At 32.2% G+C, this 21,652-nt stretch overlaps 2 protein-coding genes and 1 long non-coding RNA gene across 6 annotated transcripts; 2 read left to right on the forward strand and 1 right to left on the reverse strand.

Moving 5' to 3' along the window:
* Window positions 1-1,685: 1,685 nt before the first annotated feature.
* On the reverse strand, window positions 1,686-3,421 carry LOC120358800. The gene is made up of 2 exons (XR_005575669.1): window positions 3,304-3,421; window positions 1,686-3,235 (listed from the first exon to the last, which is right to left on the reverse strand). It is a non-coding gene; the product is annotated as an uncharacterized LOC120358800 (long non-coding RNA).
* On the forward strand, window positions 2,768-9,271 carry LOC105202454 (beta-1,4-glucuronyltransferase 1). 2 transcript variants are annotated; one of them, XM_039454213.1, is made up of 7 exons: window positions 2,768-3,071; window positions 3,395-3,746; window positions 4,199-4,421; window positions 6,471-6,859; window positions 6,996-7,197; window positions 7,627-7,679; window positions 8,854-9,079. In XM_039454213.1, exons 2-6 carry the CDS (start codon window positions 3,406-3,408, stop codon window positions 7,642-7,644), a joined length of 1,173 nt encoding a protein of 390 aa, XP_039310147.1. In that variant the 5' UTR covers window positions 2,768-3,071; window positions 3,395-3,405; the 3' UTR covers window positions 7,645-7,679; window positions 8,854-9,079. The 2 variants fall into 2 exon arrangements, with proteins under 2 accessions (XP_039310147.1, XP_011169290.1); XM_011170988.3 differs by lacking the exon at window positions 7,627-7,679 and having other exon boundaries at window positions 2,770-3,071; window positions 8,854-9,271.
* Window positions 9,272-14,268: 4,997 nt separating this feature from the next.
* LOC105202455 (ceramide synthase 6) lies at window positions 14,269-19,749 on the forward strand. Of its 3 annotated transcripts, none has more exons than XM_026136459.2 (8): window positions 14,269-14,599; window positions 15,876-16,065; window positions 16,487-16,604; window positions 16,864-16,976; window positions 17,050-17,380; window positions 18,101-18,219; window positions 18,306-18,450; window positions 18,570-19,749. In XM_026136459.2, the coding sequence occupies exons 2-8, from the start codon at window positions 15,887-15,889 to the stop codon at window positions 18,690-18,692; spliced, it is 1,128 nt and encodes a 375-aa protein (XP_025992244.2). In that variant the 5' UTR covers window positions 14,269-14,599; window positions 15,876-15,886; the 3' UTR covers window positions 18,693-19,749. The 3 variants fall into 3 exon arrangements, with proteins under 3 accessions (XP_025992244.2, XP_039310054.1, XP_039310053.1); XM_039454120.1 differs by having other exon boundaries at window positions 14,269-14,595; XM_039454119.1 differs by lacking the exon at window positions 14,269-14,599 and adding an exon at window positions 14,884-15,488.
* The last annotated feature ends 1,903 nt before the right edge of the window (window positions 19,750-21,652 follow it).

Consider the following 21,652-nt stretch of genomic DNA (forward strand, 5'->3'; position numbering starts at 1 on the left):
TTGTTACATTTTTCCAATAACGGTAATAATTTTTCATCGTTACTTTATAAATATATAATATATGCTTATGAACCTTGTTTTTAATCGAAACCACAGATTTCGTACTGAACTGATCAAATAGCGACATAGATAACGGAACGCTTCTCTAAAAGAAAAGGTTATTAAATTTCGTGAACAAATAACAGAAAAAAATAATGAATCAAATTTACTTCAAATTTTGAGTAATGATAAAGGTAATTACTTTCTAAAAGTAATAACGAGTCCAGTAAATAGAAATGGATTGAAAATTTGTAATCCATTTTAATTCATTTGAAAACATTTTGAATTAAAAAATTAAGTCATTGCAATCTTATATCATAGATTAAAATGAATTGAATAATCCGCGAAAACTCCTTTTAGATTAAAAGAATAGAAATCACTTCATTTTTTCAATTGCGTCTTATGGAATAAAATGGATTGTATGAACCGCATAATTTTTTTTTCGATTGAAAAAATAGAAATTCTGTAATTTTAATGTCATTTTATGTATTAAAGTGGATTCAAGGAATTTTTAAACTTTAATTGGATAGAAATGGATTTGTGTGGTCAATGCTGAATCCAAATTCTTTATTTTTTTAAATTTCTATCCATTTTTTATTTTTTGAATCCATCTCAGTTTGCTGCGAGCGACGATAACAAATTATTTTTGCAAATAACGATAACGCGTTAATTTTCTAGAGTAACGTTCCCAATCCTGATTTTTATACACGATAATCAGAACTTAAAAAATTAATATACAACATCACATATTTATTTTACAGACTCCAGTAATTACAGATAAGTATAGACTTCCGATAATTTTTATCGTTTGCGCACGCAAGAGAGTAAGCATTCTCTGCTTACAACATATATCTTCCCAATACTACTGGTAAACGTTCTCTTATTGAATTATCGATCATTTGACCTTGTTATTTGCGCGTGCATTGTCCTCGCGTGCGCGGCGCTTGTTCATTATTGTAAAAGATGCGATGATTATAAATCTGAAATTTTACATAAAAAGGATAAAAAATTGTTTTACATTAATAGAACGAAAGACACATTAAAAATATAAAATTTATTCTATTCCAGCCAGCACATAGAGAAGATTCTATTTTTATATATTTCTTCTGTATATATTCTATAGATTGTCCTGATAAAAACATTTTACTGAAATTGTAATTAAAATATTACCGAATCGCATATGAAAATTTGTTTCAATTAACTTGTTTTTAGTATTATTTCATTAAGATTTCAATAAAAATGTAATACAAGACATTAATAAAGATTAATAAAAAAATGCAATAAAGTTCAAAATGAGAAACATTTAATGAATAAAATAAATTTAATAAAAATATTTAACAAAATTTATTAAAATTCAGTACGTAGTGGATTATGGAATAAAAAAGCAGTCCAAGTAAGGCTTAAAATTATAATGAAATAAATGATTTAATGCAAATCAAGAAAATCCTAATTAAATATTATAAATTTAAATATTTGTAATTACAATACTCGTAACTTAATTTATTAATTAACATAAATTTTAATATTTGTATATCTGTATATTATGTTGTATATTTTGCATTTTTTTAAATTCTTTTTAATTTATTTTAATAATTATCTAACATCGTTTTTAATAATTAGCTTTAAAATTCAGAGAATTCAACATATTTCCAGGTTAAACTTTTATTAATAAATCTGTAAAATACTATATGTTTACATTACTTTTCCATCATTTTTAATAACTATTTTTATTTTTCATAGTATTTCATTAGCTTATAAGTATAATTTATATATACTAAAATTCAGAGATGGGAAGTAACGAGTTACAAAAAGTAATGCCATTATTCATTACTATTACCTTTTATAAAACTTTTTTATAATTTAATAATAACGTTACAATTTTTCATAATAGTAATGTTAAAGCCAGGATTAGAATAGTTGCTTTCAATCAACTCGTTACCATTATTCATTGAAACATACTAACTTGTAACTTTACTCGTTACGTAACAAGTCAAGGTAATACGTTGCATTTGCATTACTTTTTACTCCTTACGTAACGAGTCAACTAACGAGTTACTTTTTTCAATGTAATAATGACAACGAGTTTTATTTGTCAATTGTAATTATTTTCCAAACCTGGTGTTACTTTTTTATTGTTATAAAAAATTTTAATGTCATTGTCAAATTGTTATTACAGAAAACTAAAAGTAACGGTGACTCGTTACTTGTAAGCATTACTTCTTATCCCTGACTGAAATATATTCAACAATATTTTAATAATTTTTATTTCCTTTTTCAACGATTTCAGAGTTGTTTTCAACATTTTATATATTTCATAATTTTAATAATTGATTTTCACCATGATTTTCCTACGCGAATATTTTTTAATACTTTAATATTGTTATAAAAATATAAATTTTTTCTATAATTTAACTTCGAATATTCATAATAATATTATATCAATTCTTATATTCTCCAAATTTAACTTTTTAACTATTCAAGTCTTGTACAGTAGAATATTCGAAAAATAATTACTTCGTCAAAAATCAAGCATAAAAAATTCTATATATAGGAATAATCTTGAAGGATATTATTAGGATATCTAAGATAACGTATTTGAAAAACACAAGTATATTCTCAGAATATCTGTCTCTCTAAAAATCACTTTTATGAATATTCAATCTTTCTAATGGGAGATCTGAAGATATTCCATAAACTTTGCTGACTAAAATTAAAGTCAAAATAAAGAAATGTAAAGTCATTAAGATAAATTTTAGCGCTGAAGAGCAACTCTGAGTACCCAATTGAAACTATATAGCAATTAGTAGCGCCATTCCTGCAATCGCAGCTATGCCTCTCAGACGCGTGTGTTGTGCTTTCGCGGTTCGTCAACGCGTTTGCGCGGCATCGATCCGAGACACCTCTGCATCTCCTGCGGTCACGTCGTGCCAGTTCAACAGCGGATGTTCCTCGGAGGACCCGCCGCTTGCACTTGTAATATGGAATATCGTTCTACCGTTCTCGATCGACGAGGAGATCGGGGAACAACTGAGGTGCGTTTAGACGGGCTGTCTCTCATTGCCAAACTTGTCAAATCTAGCTTTACTCGCGTGCTAAATGTATTCCCCTCAAAGTCGTTCCACGTTGCCAAAAAGATGACAGCAACCGTACGCCGAAGTAGAATGATCCATTTCAGTCTTGCGCTGCGGTCTTCCTTCTAAAAAGATCGATTTCATCAGATGATAACAACCTAAATTAGCTTATAGAAAAACTTCATCGTCTTACGTATTTTAATCTTCGACTATGTACAATTTAAAAAATAGACAGAAAGATTACTCTTGAATTAAGTTAATTAAGATTCTGAACATATCCCCAGACGAGAAAGCGATGCGCAGCCTCGCTCGCAAGCTACTAGTATGGCCGACGTTAGTGCTGTCCCTCCTGGTAGCCGGCCGTCTGCTATTCGGCCGCGACTTTCGATTGCCGACGACGACGCTCGTTTTTCGCGATGACGGTGGTATCTCGACGTTGGACTCTAGCCATACAAATTCGCAGCAAGATGCTGGTCAAGCAGGACCGCCCGCCTACGCAGCAGGCATGTACATGGCGGGTCGGCAACCCCACAACGAAAGTGCCTGCAGGTGGTATCACGGCTTGCCGGATGTCCTTTCTTATCCACCATCCAGACTCACCTGGAGCCCCGAAATCGGCGAGAAGAGTCCCTACAGGTAGAGAACCATCGTCTACGAAAGAACATCGTTGCTTTGCTCTGCAAACTTAATTCGTTCTACATCTAACTGGATGCCATAAAGTATCGGTGCCAACAAGCGATGCTCAACATCGGAAGAAAGGAGCACGAAGAAAACAGTTTGCTGGCACGGCATATTTTATGCTGCTCTAGCAGATTTCGTTAGTCATCTGGACACACAGAAAAATTTATTTTAAGAACACTCGTCTAAACATTTTCCTGAGAATTTGCTGCAACCAGCAGCGTTCAATTAAAACTCCAACTGTAAATTTACGTTCCTACAAGCGAATTTTTATGTAGCTAGATTCTTTTATTTTAGCAATAAAATGAGTTAATATCGAACGTTGGCGATGACGGAGTTGGGTTGCTTTCGCGTCGAATGTATCATCGGTAGTTTTGCTGCGACAGAGAGAATTGTTTTTCTTCGTGCAGGGTTCTGCCGTTCGTGTTGCTCGGCGCCGTCGACGCGACAGACAGTTTGCCCCAAGTCACGCTGTCTACACATGCCACCGCCGATCAGGTTTACGGGATCGTGGAGCTAGCCAGACGGTGGGAGGGACCGCTCAGCCTGGCGGTGTTCGCGCCAGGTCTCGACGCCGGCCTCGCTGTCGCTCAGCTTGATCGAGCCTGTCGTTGCGAGCCTGCCATGTACAAGGTCTCCTCAACTTCCTCGTCACGATCGCGAATTTCTCCTGCATATCGAGCCCAATGCTACGCTCTGCCGGCCCCCAAAGTTTTCACGCTTTCGTTAATAACGCGGGGATCCGGCAATCCGCACGGCATGCGCTTTTAGGTCATCTGAATAAAAAGAATTACAACGTTTTATTATCGTACAAGCAAAACTCTTTGTAGGTTCTTAAAGCTCTTTCGTTAGCAATAAAGCAACAAAAGTAAGAGTTAATCCAGGAGCTAAATAACAAAGGGATGTATTATATTTAGATTGTGAATTGACTCTTATTTTTGTTGTTTTGCATATAATGAGCCTCAAAGTAATTTTAAATTTATTATTAGTTTCGTTTAGTAATAATTATTTTATTTTACATTGTAAATTTGCTTAAATATAATAAAATGTAAATATTGCGTATATGGATTTTTTTTTTAGCTTTTATGTGTTTCTTTATAGTTGCAGTAACTCTTTGGACATAAATAATAATACATTACATCGGACTATAAAATTAAACCACGAGAATAGAAGGCCTATGTCAGTCACAGCGGTTCTTGGTGCAGAATAATAAATTTTAATCTTTACAATTTCCAACTCAAACTGCGCGCCACATATTCGTCGGACTTGAAACACAATCATGAAGCCGGAATAGTAATATTAATGCTATAATGCAGTTTCGAAACGTGGATAAGGTATAATTTTTTCGTAATAAAAATAATTTATAATTTTTCCAGGGAGGGGGGGAAATATTATATATGCTTCTTATAACATTAATATTATTATTCCGACTTCATGATTATGTTTCAAGTCTGACGATTATGCGGCGCGCAATTTGAGTTTAAAATTGTAAAGATTAAAAATTATTATTGAGCTATATCAAGAATCGCTGTCTGTCATAGACCTTCTTTAGATATAACACGAGATTGTTTATGTAACACGCAGTAAATATGAAAAAAACTGATATAAAAGTCTGTTGAAAGCATGATAAACACGAATGTCGTTATATCAACACGCTTGCTTGCAATTAGCCGTTCCAATCTGCGTCGAATACGAATCGGCTTAAATCAAATTAACTCAATTAAAAATTTATAAACTGTAAAAAAAATTGCAGAAATATTGAACGCAATCTGTATTTTGCGATTAAAGAGCTTATCTAAACAGTATATATTGTTATACAGGTACCTTAAATATGAGCAATTCAAAGATAAATTTATAGAGATAAATTTACATAACACAATCAGGAGCGGATTAAGACTCATGCCGCCCCTAGACATCTCTATTAAATCTTTGCTTTTCTTATTCAAACCTCAAGTGTAACTTAAATTAATCAAATTTTATATTCTGCAAATTCTGTTTTCTTCTTATATTATTTTATGTAAAAGATTTTAGTTGATTGCGTCAGCCACTGCAAGATAAGTTTAAAAAAAAAACTGTTTTACAAAATACCGTCCTTCTAAATTTGCCGCCCCTAGACAATAGCCTAAATTAGGCTTGGGAGCTAATTCGGCCCTGAACACAATATAAATGATACATCTCAAAATAAAGTGTTTATGAAATCTTAACTTTAAGAACAAATAAATTTAAATAAATTGAAAATTGCAATTTATTTTAATTTATCTAAGTTCGCGCTTCACAGTCCCGGAATATTTTTGGATTCAGATTGGCTCAAATGGATTAAAATACGAAATAAGCTATTCATCGTTTTGAATTCGAATGGATTCAAAAATCTGAAGCGCGAATTCGAAAATGAATTCTTTTCCATCTGTTTAAATTCATTTTTCTTTGCTGAGTTTCTATTCCTTAATTCACAATGTGACCTATAACATAAAATACTATTTAAAATGCACAAAACTTTTTATGTACATTATATATCAAACTTTCGATTCCATAATATCTTTTCCTTCTTTCATAAATATTTGCATTTGAGACACAGTATCGTGTTTTCTCGTATCCCACCCTTTTCTCGTATATTATATGGTATATATAAAATTCGCATCCTCAATGTAATCATACGTTTCTTACGTTACATAATGCCCGTAGGTTTCCGTCCACATGGTATTTCCGGCCGGCCGACCACCCGCCCTGGGCGCGATCAGTCGTACTCAGGGTGATTGCGCCGCCTCCGATCTCCAGTGGCGGCAGACCGAGACCGAGAGGCGGAAGAGGAGAATGACATATCCCATCAACGTCGCCCGAAACGTGGCGAGAACGGTAGCGAACACGTCCCGCGTACTGGTATCGGACATCGAGTTGCTACCGAGCGCACGGCTGGCTTCCGGCTTCATGGAGATGGTACGCCAAAGACCGTCCAAGATCGGCGTTGTCTTCGTTGTTCCCGTATTCGAGATAGAGTCCAATGAACCGCCACCGGTGACGAAGCGCGAATTGCTCGTCGCCTGCCGAACTGGCTTGGCGGTGTATTTCCATAGGTACATATAGGAATTGAATGTCCTATATTTGAAATTGTTGACACGCATACTTTCTCTTGTGTCTCGTAAGAATTGAATAAAGTATCTATGTCAAGATCGTACGCTAATAAATAACGGAACGAGAGGTTCCGCGTAGGTTCATCTGTCCGCACTGCCAGCGATTTCCCGGGCTGACCAGGTGGCTGATTAGACCGGACCCGGGTAAAATCCGACCGCTTATCGTCACCAAAAGGGAATATCCGCATCATAGGTGGGAGCCTGTCTTTATTGGCACGCGCGACGACCCGCTCTACACGGAGGAGATGTCCTGGGAGGGCAAACAAGACAAGATGGCCCAGGTACAACACAAAACTCAATCTGACACCGAGCATCAGTTACATTATATCTTTTTTCTCTTTAGTTAACACATATTAATTCAGAAAATATCTTCAGATTTTCGGTCAAAAAGATTGAACGTTCATAGAAGCCTTTTTTAAGGAAATAGATATTTTGAAAATATTCTTATGTTTTTAAATGACGTATACTTAAATAAATAAGTAAGAAATAGATTGTACAGGACAAAATTAATGTGTCAATCGGATAAAATGAACGTGATATTGGAAATATTAATAATAATGAAACAGTCGTTATAAAGCTGTAATTAATTAGAAATATCTCCTTTCATCCGGTCCAAGTGCCACCTCATCTAAGAACAATCTTTAACTTAAAAGTGATAAGCCGACACTCACTCGTGGTGATCTATATGATAACTGTGTTTAAATTCTTAGAAAACGAGAGAAATTTAGAAGAACGTGGAGAAATTAGGAAGTAAAGAGGAAAGGTAAAGAAGTATTAGGAGTGAGATAAACTTTTGATCACTAACTGGAAGATAAGCTTCTGAAAAAAGATCCATGACGCTTTGTCTTGCTTTGTTTGTTAAACCCGTGTTTTTGTCTTTTTATGTAGATCATCTCGGATATTAATCTTTATTTTTATTTATTGTTTAAAATCTCAATTTTATTTACTTTTAATTCTTTTTTATTTGTTAGAGTATTATTTTATTGAATTTTAACGTAATAACTTCTGACCTTTTTGGTTGGTCCGCGGTCCATTTACATCTTGACATCACTTTTTTTATTATTTGACTTCTCTTAGCATTATCCTTCTACTTTACTATCATTTTATATAGAGTTTTCGACACCACTTGCGAGGGAACAAAAATTAGCCAAATCAAGACATAAAGGCGATCTAAAACAGTATCGTTACGACATTAATGCATTGAAAATGACTCAATATAAGATGAATTTTCTGTATGATGCGAATCGTATAATTGTTATAACTAATAAAACCTCGCACTTTTACCCAGCGCGGCTTAAGTATTTTATTGTGCTCCATCGACTAACTTGCTGATTTTGAATCTTAACAAGCCTTTACTTCTATTGTTACAATCTGTAATGTAGGTTTCATTTGTAAATTAACTTTTATCTTGACTTAATTTACTCTTTATCTCTTCCTAATTCTAAAAACTAGAAAAAGATAAAAAGTAAAGTTATTAAAGTTAATTAAAGTTAATCGATCTACATTGATATAAATGGACCTAAGAAAAGGTTTATCTCAAATACAACATTAATTCATAACCATATTACAAAAAATTGATAGAAAACGATAGAAAATGTTCAATCGTATGAATTAGAAATTAACAACGTAAATATATATAATTGATTATGATAAGGCTTTAATCATTTATTCACAACAAATTCCACCAAAATAAAGAACAATAGGTTAATATAAAAATTCTATCGTATTTCAACGATTAAATCCATTTTTATCACGATAATATTTCTTTCGGAATATGAAAATTGAAACGATAGGAAACGATAAAACGATTTTTGGCAGATCCAATTGGTTCCTATCGTTCTCCGTCGATTTCTTTAACAGAGAATGTTTTGCTATTAATCTTACTTGCAGATCCAATATATCTTTCAAGATCTCTATTTCTTATTTTATATTTATAGATGTTCGAGATGTGTCTTCTGAATTATCGTCTGGTCGTTCTTGATGGTGCCTTTTTAGTGCATACTCCAGGAATCAAACGGAAAACGCACAATGCGGTCATGCAGGAATTTTTCCGGCCGCACGAAAAGAGGAACGCGAGGATCTATCAGCGCGTGATAAAGCGTCTAATCAAGCGATATCCGATCAATCGCAAATGCGCGCAGTGAGACATTCAAGATCTCGGCGCGTAAACTTTCCTGAAAAGAAGAGAAATAAAAAGGGACCGATTCGACACGCACGGTGCCTGTATTTGTATACGATAGAAAAAATATTTTTCAGTCATGTCGAATTTTATATTAGACTTACAATTAGGAGAGGCTGCGAGTTAGCACCGATCGCCTTTTCAGCGCAAAAATAAAAGCTTTTTATTATTGAAAAGATGAAGATTGTTTTACCAAAAGAGCCTTTAAGATGAAATATATTCCTGTCAGAAAACATCAAGGTCATGTAAAGATATCTAAAAAATATCTTATTAAAGATATTTTTAAGATATTTCTAGAAATTGTCTAAAAGATATCTAAAAAGAATTTATTGAAAATAACTATAGAATTTTTAAAAGTTATCTATAAATAAAAGACATCTTAAAAGATGTTTTTAAGATATTTATTACGTAAGATGTCTTTTAGATTTCTAAAATCTTTAAGATATCTCCAGATATCTAAATAATTTCAAAATGTTACATAAGATATCTTTTAGATTATGAACATTTTTTTGAAACTTTTTGAAAAAAATGCAAGATATTTCAAAATATGGCAAAAAATATCTTTGACAAATCCAAAATAGCACAGAAAGATTGCAACAACATTGCAGAAAAATTTCATCGCAAGATTTCAACATTGCATAAACGTTGCAAAACGTTGCTGCAACACTGCAACAATAAAATGTCTGCCTTTAAAAATATTGCAATGCAATATTATAATAATGTTACAATATAATAAATATACTTTATTGATATTTCTAATAATCCGGCGAGTAATCCGGTAAAATTATCATTATTAGGTTATTATAATAATCAATAACGTTTTACGTTTTTAAATGTGTTGTGCTTAATGTTGTATATAATATTAATATGAACAAATACTTTAACCATGACTTAAAGATAACGTTTTTAAAACATTTCAACGAAAGTTTCGAAAAAAAGTATCAAATAATCATCAAAAAGTATCAAATTGTATATCATCATATGTATCAAATAATCTTTTTAAAATGTTTATATTATTTTAAAACGGTTAAAAGTACACTCAATAAACAAAATATTTCTAAATGTTGTTTTAATGTTTCTTGCTTACTGGGATTTCAGTTACTATTATATTAACTACATTAACACATTTTAGCACATGTAACTTTCAAAAAGATCATATGATCCTGAATTAATTTTTACACTCAAGAACCAAAAATTTTATTCAAATACATCTCATTTATCTTTGTCATCAAATTCGGAAATATGAATCATTAAAATCATTAAAATGTGAGTAAAAAATCTTATGTTATGCGCTCTTTATTCTATATTTTATTTCGTGTGATCTTTTTAATTACGTATAATTTGTGTAATTAAGTATAACTGCGCTGTATTTATCGAATGACGATACCGCATACTGCTCACGAGTGAAGCAATATTTTTAAAACGTTGCTACAATCCCAGCAAACATGATACATTAAAAAATGATATCAAAAGTGTATCTTCGTCTGACGTCTGATCACTGACATCAATTAGGTAACTCACAATTTACGTATTTTTTTCGTAATTTTAATATCGTCTTTATTATTATATTTTTATTATTATGCTTTATTATTATGTTTACATATCAAATGTAGTGACGTAATTTGCATAATATAAATTATATCACTAAATAACTTGTTATATATAAAATAATTAATTATATGTAAAATGTAGAGGATTCTATTTTTTTATCAATATATACATAATAATTCTATTACTCGTTGGAATATGTATGATACATATATTAAACTCATACAAGTTTATTTCTTTTATTATATTCAAATAAATAATAGAAAAGCTAAGTAAAAATCAATAAAAACTGTAATTTTATATTCACATTTATAAAAAAAAATATTTCTTCATCTTTTGATAACTCTAATATTGGTCTGATATATCACGGATACGTATTTATTAATAAAAGTGTTCACGGGTCATCGTAAAATGTCAATTTTCGTACTATCATAAAAATCAAACAATGTGGTAGAGATCTTGGATTGATAATCGCTAGATATGAGTATGGCTTAGGAAAAATGACACTTAGAAACATCTTCTAAATACTTTTCCATTCACAATTTTGTTGTATCTTGAAATGTGAATCAAAATTTATTATGAATAGCATATAAATTTCGTCGAAAATAAGATCTTTTAGATGAATGTAAACAACGTTATCTATATGATATTTTTAAGTTATTTTTACGTTCTGTTGACATTATGTTTTAATCATTAATGATGTAATTAATGATAAAAAACTCATGATAAATCAAAATAATAAAACAATGCTGGAATATTACTGAAATAATATTGTAAAAAATCTTAGCAATGTATTTGCAACATTGCAATACAATATGCAGTGTTGCAGCAATGTTGCTGCAAGCTTCTGTGCTGTATGGAAACTTTAATCAAAGACTAACTTTAGCAATAGTTCAGTTTAATTAACAAAAACATACTTACAACAAAAATTATAATTTTATAATTCATTTATTTTAATTCAATCTTTCCTTTTACGTTTATGCTGCAAAAAATTAATAAAACTCAATTAATAATCAAATAATATTATTACAAAATCATCCGAGCAAATATAATACCAAGTTACAATTATAAATTTCCACTCGTGGAAATGTAATTTTCAGCAATGTAATTTTATGTAACACGCTCGTTACCCGGCAAATAAAAATGAATCGAAGTGGATAGAAATAAATTCATTTCGACATTTTCAAATTCGTGCTTCGAATCTTTCGAATTTATTTGAATCCAAAAATAACATAATATGGACATGAATACATCCAAATTCAATATAATGAATAGTTTATTTTATATATCAATTCATTTGAATCCAAAAATATAATGGAAACATGAATCCATCCGAATTCAAAATAATAAATAGCGCATTTCGTATTTCAATCCATTTGAGTTTATTTGAATCCAAAGGATATTCCGGATATTCCGAAACTCTAAAACGCGGCCTCGGATAAATTAAAAGAAATTGCAATTTTTATTTTATTTGAATATATTTTCATTTGCCAAGCATATAACAATTATATTGTTGAGTGAAAAATTCTAACTAATAGTTTTATAACTTAGTGTTTGCTGAGAATAATCAATTAATATTTAAAACTATGGGTATTTCTGAATCAATCGCCGATTAAGTTATTCGACAATTAATTCAACAGGTAAACTTATTCAGAGCTTTTTTCACTAATTCCGACTGACTTAATCGAATGATTGATTCAACCATCACGTTTGTTAACCCATGAGAACTGAACACTATCATTAGAAGAGAAGAGAAAGTGTTCTCATAACTTGTATTTATGTTAATTTTATTTATGCAAATAATTTTTTAATAATTTCAATTTACATTAATCAATAAATTTATTACTTGTATATGTACGCCCAATAAACTGAAATAGATTGAATGGATAAAAATGGATTGAAATGAAATGATTTTCCTATTCTTTCAATCCGAAAGAAGTTTTTGCATACAATCCATTTTAATCTATAACATATAAGATTGAAATAACATAATTACTATTCTTTAATCCTAAATAAATTCAAATAAATTTAAATGGATTGTAAATTTTTAATCCATTTAAATCCATTTCTGTTTCCTGGGTGCACATAACACAACCCAGATAGCACACAGCAGTTTAATAGAAAGGTACAATTAAGTTAATTGGTACAATTAAGTGTATCAAGTGCTCGATGTAAACCTCTGTGTTTTTATGAAAAATTTGGAGAAATTTCGAGAAAATTCGATATTTTATTCGGAATTGATCCAATGAATGCATGTAAACTGTTTCAAATATTACAATTCCGACAAATTTTCAGATAAATTCTGGCAATTTTTTTTCGCTAGAGATGCCTTCCCAGATAGCAAAAAGAATTTTTTTTCTGACCTTTTTTTCTTTTTCAGAAAAAGAATTTTTTTTGCATTTCAAAATGAACTCAGTATTGGTGACATAAACTTGAATTCTTTTTTTAATCTTTTTGAATTCTCTGTGCTATCTGGGAAGGCATCTCTAGCGAAAAAAAATTGCCAGAATTTATCTGAAAATTTGTCGGAATTGTAATATTTGAAACAGTTTACATGCATTCATTGGATCAATTCCGACTAAAATATCGAATTTTCTCGAAATTTCTCCAAATTTTTCATAAAAACACAGAGGTTTACATCGAGCACTTGATACACTTAATTGTACCAATTAACTTAATTGTACCTTTCTATTAAATTATCCTAATTTCGACAATGCATTTAAACAATAGTATATTAAGCTCGTATAATTGAATCAAGATAATAAAATATACGTATCCTATGTATATTTACATGCATCGTCGAAATTAAGATAATTTAACAGGAAGTTAGTACGCGTACACTTATCAAGTATTCGGTGTAAACTAGATCAGTGTTTTTTTTTTTGCCAGAAAAGTGAAAAAAATTAAGTATTAAAATCGGATAGTTTCTGGTAAATTAATATGACAAAAAATCCGAATTTGTTCGATTTTGTCCGAAATTTTATTTCGGGCAAATTTCGGTAAGATTCTTTTAAAAAATTTGTTGCTAGGGATGAAACAAAAAGAATGTTAAATTACGTTGAAATTATTGTTTCTTTCTTATCATGGATATTCAAATGAATTGACATTTCTGCGAATTAATCATTAACTTAATCTTGGTACTCGATGAAAGATACCTTTCTTTTTCCCTATATGTTAGACAACAAAAAATTAAAAATTCTGCGAATAAAACTCTCTGTCAAGATAACAAAGCAGATACGAAGCCGACAGGTTAATCACCGATCTCATTCAAAGTTTGCTCGAAATCGTTTTAATGGCTCTGGCAGACCAGCGCGATTTGCGACACGCGACGCGCGATTATCCAATAGGCGTACGTCTTTTCAAAAAATTGTAAACGCCTATTGGATAATCGCGCGTCGCGTGTCGCAAATCGCGCTGGTCTGCCAGAGCCATAAAACGCGAGCGTATCCCCTTCGCGCGAATCGCGAAACGTGTACAATTCAAATCGTCCAACGAGGCAGCTGGACTTTTCAAATGGCCGGATCGAGGTAAACCGCTATTGGTCGCTGCAAACGTCTAACGGAAAGACAGTTGACGCGCGCGCCGATGACGCCAATGGCGCTCTAACCAGTTTTCTAACGATCTGCTTTCCTAGCCTTTCGGAGCAGACTGGCACTGCTGGCAGGCAGTGAGACAGACTCCCCCCGCCCCGGGGAGCCGCCATTCTTATCGCCTTTAAGTGCGGACATTCGGTCAAAATCGAAGCCAAAGAATGCGGAAAATGCGTTCCGTCAACGTAACGACACGACGGTAAACGACGCCTAGCTGACAAACGCGAGTATATCTCGTGGAATACGATCGTTGCCATTTGCCGATCCGATCTAACAACGGTCTCGTGATCGGTCGATGAGTCACCGGTAACTCCGGCAGCCCTCCCGTCCCAAGTGACAGAAGCTGTAATTTCCAGCGTAGTGTATGTACGTAATAATGTGGTATATAGACGTAAGTGAAACCAAAAAATAAAGCTGATACCGAAACGTCGAATAAGACCAAGGTACCAGAAGCAGAGCGTTGTTGATTCCATGGAGACGTCTACGTAAAAAACGGTTGATAGAGGATAGAAGAGAGAGAGAGAGAGAGAAAAAAAAGGAGATCGAGGGAGAGCTTCCGCTGCAAGATCGGGCACGATCGGATGCGCCTTGCCGGGCGCGCCTCTCGCCGGAACGCAACGACCAACGTGAGGCACGCACGCTCGCACACACACATATACACACACACGCACGCACACCATCCACTGCAGAATCGTGCAGCAGTCATTAATTAGAAATGTTTCGGCTCGTGCGGCGCCGCGTCGGTGCCGCCGGTGGCAGTGTGGCGTGACCGTCAAAGCGAGCAAGAACGGTCTCGCGGCCAAATAGGTTGGTTACATCGATTGTATCACAACCGCGCCTCGTGGTAGTGGTGGCGACAGCGACAGCGGCGGTGGCAGTGATGGTAGTGGGATGTTGATAGCGGTCGTAATGCTAGCGAAACTTGGAGCAGCAGTTACAAGCTTTATATATGTTTTGCGGTTACGAGGCGTACGCGGCTTCGCTGGGTCTAGCTTCGTCACGTTCTCGCCAGTTCTCGCGAAACGTCCGAGGCTAACCGCTCTGCTGTCGTGTCGCCCTGCGTCCTGCGTCACCCTTATTTCATTCCGGGCGCTAATCTGAACACCGTCCCGATAGCGCACGCGCGTGCGTCACTCGCTACAGAAACGGTCAAAGCGGCGCAGCCCGTGGCACGAACGCGCGCGCTTCCTCGCCTCACTCTCGTCCGTCCGGTGGCACGTTTCGGATCGCGTGGTACATGCCGAAGCGGCTCCGGGTAAGTACGCGCGTGTGTATGCCTTCTTGCCGAGATCCATTCGATGTCGCCTTCTTCTCTCTCTCTCTCTCTCTCTCCCACACTCTTATTCTCTCTCGTCGTATTTATTCACGTGGAAGCATGTTTCTTAATCATGCTGGTACAGGCGGTGTAGCAAGATTTATGTTGATTAATTTCTGTGGCGTAATCCTTTGATTCTTTTCAAAGCTTTTTTTCCATTGTGCCATTAATTAGACATTCTTACACGTTGACGAAACGTCTGTGGTGATTATTAATATAAAACAAGTGTGCAATTTACAATCTGATATATTATTTATAGCTCAAGTTTTTACAGTCTGAATCATCGGCTGTAAACTTCTCTTTCTTATCATGGATATCTGTTTGCAGGTCACAGAAAAATGAATATTTTCCTAAATATATCAGCCACTTTTTGGTCGCCAGACATTTGGTTGCCTCCTAATATTACATGGCAGGATATCAGTCCAAATGCAGACAATAAGTATGCTAATTATCAACATTTAATATTTCCGCTGCCCATGGCATTAGTTCTTCTAGGAATAAGATATACTCTTGAGAGGTAAGCTGGTTAAGCCTCATTGCATTCGTTTTTTAAACCTGACTTTCATATCTTATCTTCAAGTTATAACGTTTCACTTTTAAAGAAATTAAATTACATAAATTGCTATTGGAAAATTTGTGTGATAGAATTGCAAAATGTTTAATATACAATTTAACAAAAAACATAAACCTTTATAGTAATATGTATTTAATCTATTTAATTTTTATATAAATTTAATATATAGTGAAAGATTTATACAAATCTTTAAAGTAATATGTATTTAATTTATTTACAAACATGAATTTACAAATATTTACAAACATTTTTTTCAAACTGTGCGCCACATGTTTACTGGATTTTAAATCTCAAAAATTTTTTTATGCATTTTTCAGTCAGATTAGGAATATTGTTTATATTAATCTATTTGATTTTTAAATAGGTACTGGTTTGCTCCCTTAGGAAGATCGCTTTGTATAAAAAATACTAGAAGCAAAAGGGCAGTGCCCAATGAGATATTAGAAAAAGCATATCTTAATAAGAAAATTAAATATAAGCAGGTGAGTAATTAATATAAAAAAATTTTAATGTCATTAAGTGTATATAACTGGAACCACTAATAATGATCTATGATCTATGATCAATGATCAATGATCAATAACAATAACAATTTTTACATAGAAAAAGTTTTATGAATCATAATAAGAGATATAAATATTATAGTGGTATTGAAACATAATAGATTAAATAGTACTCTTTAATTACTATGTATTACTATTTGTTATATTAACACTTTGTAACACTTAATTATGATTTAAGATTTTAGCATTGGCTAAACAATTAGATTGGTCTGAAAGGCAAGTGGAAAGATGGCTTCGGTTGCGTCGTTCTCAAGACAAGCCGTCTACTCTTACAAAGTTCTGTGAAAGTTGGTTAGTCATTTTCTTAATACATTGTTGTACATCACATTATCAAACCATTTACATCCACAATTTTTTTTTTTAGTTGGAGATGTTTTTATTATGCGTCTGCATTCTTCTATGGCCTTGTTGTTCTATGGGATAAACCATGGCTTTGGGACATAAAGCACTGTTATTACAATTACCCCTATCACCCTGTTACCAATGATATATGGTGGTATTATATGTTATCAATGGCATTTTACTGGGCATTAAGCTTTTCTCAATTCTTTGATGTAAAAAGGAAAGATTTTTGGCAGATGTTTATTCATCATATAGCAACAATTTCACTTATGTGTTTCTCATGGGTCGGGAATCTCACAAGGATCGGCAGTCTGGTCTTACTTGTGCACGATTCCGCGGATATATTGTTGGAGGTAAGCATGCTCGAAGGAGAAAAATTGTATTTAATGTTCTCTATTTTGATTTTATATGTATTTTTTTTAAATATAAGTGCCGATATCGGTCAAAGCAAGTCTTAATGCTTAATAATAATAATAATTTTGTATAAATATAATTTCCAGCTCGTGTGCCGTCGATTATCTGTCGAACTTAAAATAATTCTAAAATTGTGAACCAAAATACATAATACCTCCAATTGGCAAGCAATTAAATAATTTTTTTATGATAATAAGCGTTTTAAAAAGAAAATATTTTATAAAGAAATTATTTGTTAAAATTATTAAATTACTTGTAAGTTTAATTTGTAATTTTATTCCTAATTGTATTCCAATTTAGTTTTGGGATTGTGTTTTATGACCGACAAATAAGTCTGGCAAAATTGCAACGCACAGTTTGGGGAAATCTTGTAAATTCTTTATAAAATTCATTTAGAAAAATTATCGAACACTAAGAACTGGTTTAGACCGGTAATACGGTATTCATTATTTTAATTAGCACACAGTTCACATGAGCAGGAAATCGTATAATTCATAAAATAATTATTTAAATACCAAGACTCGGTACAACTAATATCAATGCTTTTTTCGTTTATATTTAACATTTTCATTGACATTTTATTTTGTTTCTATTTCTAATTAATACTTATTTTTTCTAATTTCCATCCAATTATTATTCTTTTTTTTTTTAATCTGCAGGCGGCAAAAATGACAAAGTATGCAAATTATCAAAAAGTTTGTGATTGTATATTTGTCATATTTACAATTTTCTGGATTGTAACACGTATGGGTGTATATCCATTTTGGATAATTTATAGGTATGTATATATTTGGATTTTAATCGCTTAAAAATATTTCGGATATAGATTATGTGATACTAATTCATATATAATATATATTACAGCACCTCTATAGAAGCGCCTAAGATAGTACCGATGTTCCCTGCATATTATATCTTTAATTCTTTATTAATTTTACTACTGTTTCTTCACGCTATTTGGACTTATTTAATCCTTAAGATTGCATACCGCGCTTTCAATGCTGGTCAGGTATGTGCTCCTGATTTATATAAATTGTCGCGTGGATATTTACTGGGATATTTTTTTCTATATTAATGAATGAACGCACATGTATATGCTAATGTTTTCTTGTGAAAAAATTATTACAGATGGAGGGTGATATTCGCAGTAATAGCAGCGACGAAGTATCCGACACTTCGGTCAATAATGTTTCCATAAACAATGCCACAAATTATGTTAACAAGTCAAATTCGAAACCGAAAACCCACTAACAAAACGCATGCTGTATAGGCTATTATTTTAAAAGTTTATCCTAAGGCAGAAAATTTATTCGGACGTTTAGCCAGATGCTAATCTTCCTACAAGTATGATATAGAATCTCGAATTCGACGTTACTCTTGTAATCAAAGGCGCTAACATTAACATACCCATTTAATCTCTCATAAAAATGAGAGTAATTAAAACATATTTTCTCCAATTTCCCTTTCATTAGTATTCCATTAGTGTTTCCCTTAAAGCAGTTAAATGCTTTGTCACAAATTTGCCTGCAGTCCTCTCAATTTCAAATGTATTTGCGTTTAGGAATGCATTATATACGAAGGTCAACGAAAGAAAAAAAGAAAACAAATGGCGACAAAATGTAAAACAACAATTATTCGTATCATTAATTTATGTAACTCCATTTTATTTAATTCTTAAATAAGATGGAGTTACATAAATTAGTGATACGAATAATTGTTGATGTTTTATAGTTTGTTGCCATTTGTTTTCTTTTGTAATTAATTATAAGTATATAATTTCTTTTAATCGAATTCTTAATACTTAGTTAAGATGTAAGAATGGACCAAAGCCGCCAATATGTCTGACCTCCATCCAATATTCTCTGAGTCTAATATCACGTAATTACTTTGAAAAATGTATTTATTTTCATATACTTTGTGAGTATCAGTCAATGATTGATAAGCATAAGAGCAATTCAATTAATAATAAATTTCTACTAATTAATTATATACGAATCTCTATTATTCTATCTCACGACGCAAAATTTGATTAAACTAGTGCATGAATTCACAAATTGCGACTACATAATTTAGCTTAAGCTCATCGCAATATATTCCGCGATATTTATATCGCTTGAGCCGTTAAAAAACTGACAACTTTTGCATTTATATATATCTATATCAACAAATAAATGTCACGTAAATTGTACGTTGTGTACTTACGCACGAGTCTTCACGAATCATCGGTGTTAATTATTCTTACATAATACTGCACTCGCAATCGCGTCCTCATGTATCGCCAATAAAAATTTCCTTACTAATTCTCGGACGCCCTTGTTTTTGCTTCTTTATCTCCTTTTTAATATATATACACGATACAAGATTATAATAATCAGGAATTAGGCCAATGAGAATCAGCGCGGGTAAAAGTGCGCAATCGTATTAATATTATACGAATTATTTATTCATCTTCGAATTACAAACGAACGTTTCGACTCGTTTTAGAGTCATCTTCAAACCGCAATAATACCGAAAGTCGTAAATATAAAGTTAAAAAAAAAGACGCATTTTGCAGCCGACGTAAATTGAAAAATAATTGAAATTAATTCAGGACTCTTGAAACTTGAAACAATTAGTAATCGGGAATTAGGCTAATGAGGGTCAGCGTGGGTAAAAGTGCGCAATCGTATTAGTACTATACGAATTATTTATCTTCGACTTACAAATGAACGTTTGACTTGTTTTAGAGTCATCTTCAAACCGCAATAATACCGAAAAGATTGCGTCAAAGAAAAACTTTATTGCACAGTTATGTTTGTTTGAAATATCTATTGTTTGATGAGCAGCTTAGCAGTTACAACTTGCTCAAGTTCTGTATGTAATAAGTCCGTCATGAGTTTTCATCTTTTTCTCTTCTCTAATTACATATCTATCTCATTTTAAATGCAGAAAATGCAATTACAAAAGACGTTACCCAAGGTAACATCTCATGACTATGATTACTCTAACCATGATCGCTCATCTTTTTTTCAAAGAGAAGTAAAACGAGAAATGTTGTTCGATATGCAATTAAAGAAAATTCCACGAATCAAAATCGCCAATAATCATTGATGTCACAATTTTGACATTTTGTCATTTTTTGCGTTTACAATTACAATTGGCGCTCTATTCATTTGCACCGCACAATGGAATGAATTATAAATCTGGCTGAACAGACTATAACTATAAAAAATCAATATTTTAAAATAAATCAATATTTAAAATAATAAATTAATATAGTAAAGTATTGTTTATGCTTGAATAATGTAAATTCCATTATAAAGCCGATAAAATATTTTGATGTTACCATAACACCCAAAATAATTTATTTGTAAGAACAATTGTTTACTGGAACTCACTGATATTTTTGCATAATTATAACAACATAAAAACAATATAAATAAAGGTTAAGGCTCATATAAATAAATTAAAAATAGGAAAGAAAGGTCGAAACGTTTGCTTTATCGTGGATTTGTGCTAGATTTATTTATTGGCGTTTGTCATCCTGCGTGGCTCTTGAGCTCATTATTTCCTATTTTTAATTTATAACAACATATTTTTATAATTAAATATTAATATTATTGTGTTTGTTTAATCTTTTGTGATTGCACGAAGCCAATTCGATCCCCAACAAAGTTTAAGACTATATCTTTAAGATACATTTTTTGTCAAAAAGTTAAAAATTTTAAAGTTATGATTTTTTACGTAAAACCTATTCCAAAAATATTCACTTTTCAAAAATATTTACTTTTGCAATTTTTATTTCATACGTCATAATTAGAATCTTTCTAAAATCGTATTTCTATGTTCTAAAAGGTTTAAAATACGGAATACTTAGTATACTATGTTTAAAGTATATTTAGTAATTTTTTTTTACTTCAAACAATGAAAACTGTGAATACGGCAACTAATTAAATGCGCCGAAGTCATTTTGATCCCAGTGCAATCATTATGAAACTTTCAAAAAGTATGACCACAAAATATTAAAAGGTAAAATTACGTTCTTTTAGTTTTTTAATAAAAGTAATTTATTGTGTGATTAGTATTACAAAATAAAAAATGGTCTTTCATTCAGCTTCATCCAAAGAATTATACCATGATTAGATTCCTTATAGTAGTATTTTATAAGTACTACAATGTTATTTAATATTAAATAAATATTCCTGAAAGATTTAATATTAATAAAAAGTGCT

The sequence above is a fragment of the Solenopsis invicta genome, chromosome 10 (genome assembly GCF_016802725.1).
Source record: "Solenopsis invicta isolate M01_SB chromosome 10, UNIL_Sinv_3.0, whole genome shotgun sequence".
Classification (NCBI taxonomy): Eukaryota; Metazoa; Arthropoda; class Insecta; order Hymenoptera; family Formicidae; genus Solenopsis; species Solenopsis invicta.

Bases quoted from the DNA above. Each gene is read 5' to 3' on its own strand.
- LOC105202454 (XM_011170988.3), top strand. From the start codon at position 3,406: ATGCGCAGCCTCGCTCGCAAGCTACTAGTATGGCCGACGTTAGTGCTG. The intron at 3,747-4,198 runs GTAGAGAACCAT...TTCTTCGTGCAG, and splicing joins GGCGAGAAGAGTCCCTACAG to GGTTCTGCCGTTCGTGTTGC. The intron at 6,860-6,995 runs GTACATATAGGA...GGTTCCGCGTAG, and splicing joins TTGGCGGTGTATTTCCATAG to GTTCATCTGTCCGCACTGCC.
- LOC105202455 (XM_026136459.2), top strand. From the start codon at position 15,887: ATGAATATTTTCCTAAATATATCAGCCACTTTTTGGTCGCCAGACATT. The intron at 18,220-18,305 runs GTATGTATATAT...TATATATTACAG, and splicing joins CCATTTTGGATAATTTATAG to CACCTCTATAGAAGCGCCTA. The intron at 18,451-18,569 runs GTATGTGCTCCT...AAATTATTACAG, and splicing joins GCGCTTTCAATGCTGGTCAG to ATGGAGGGTGATATTCGCAG.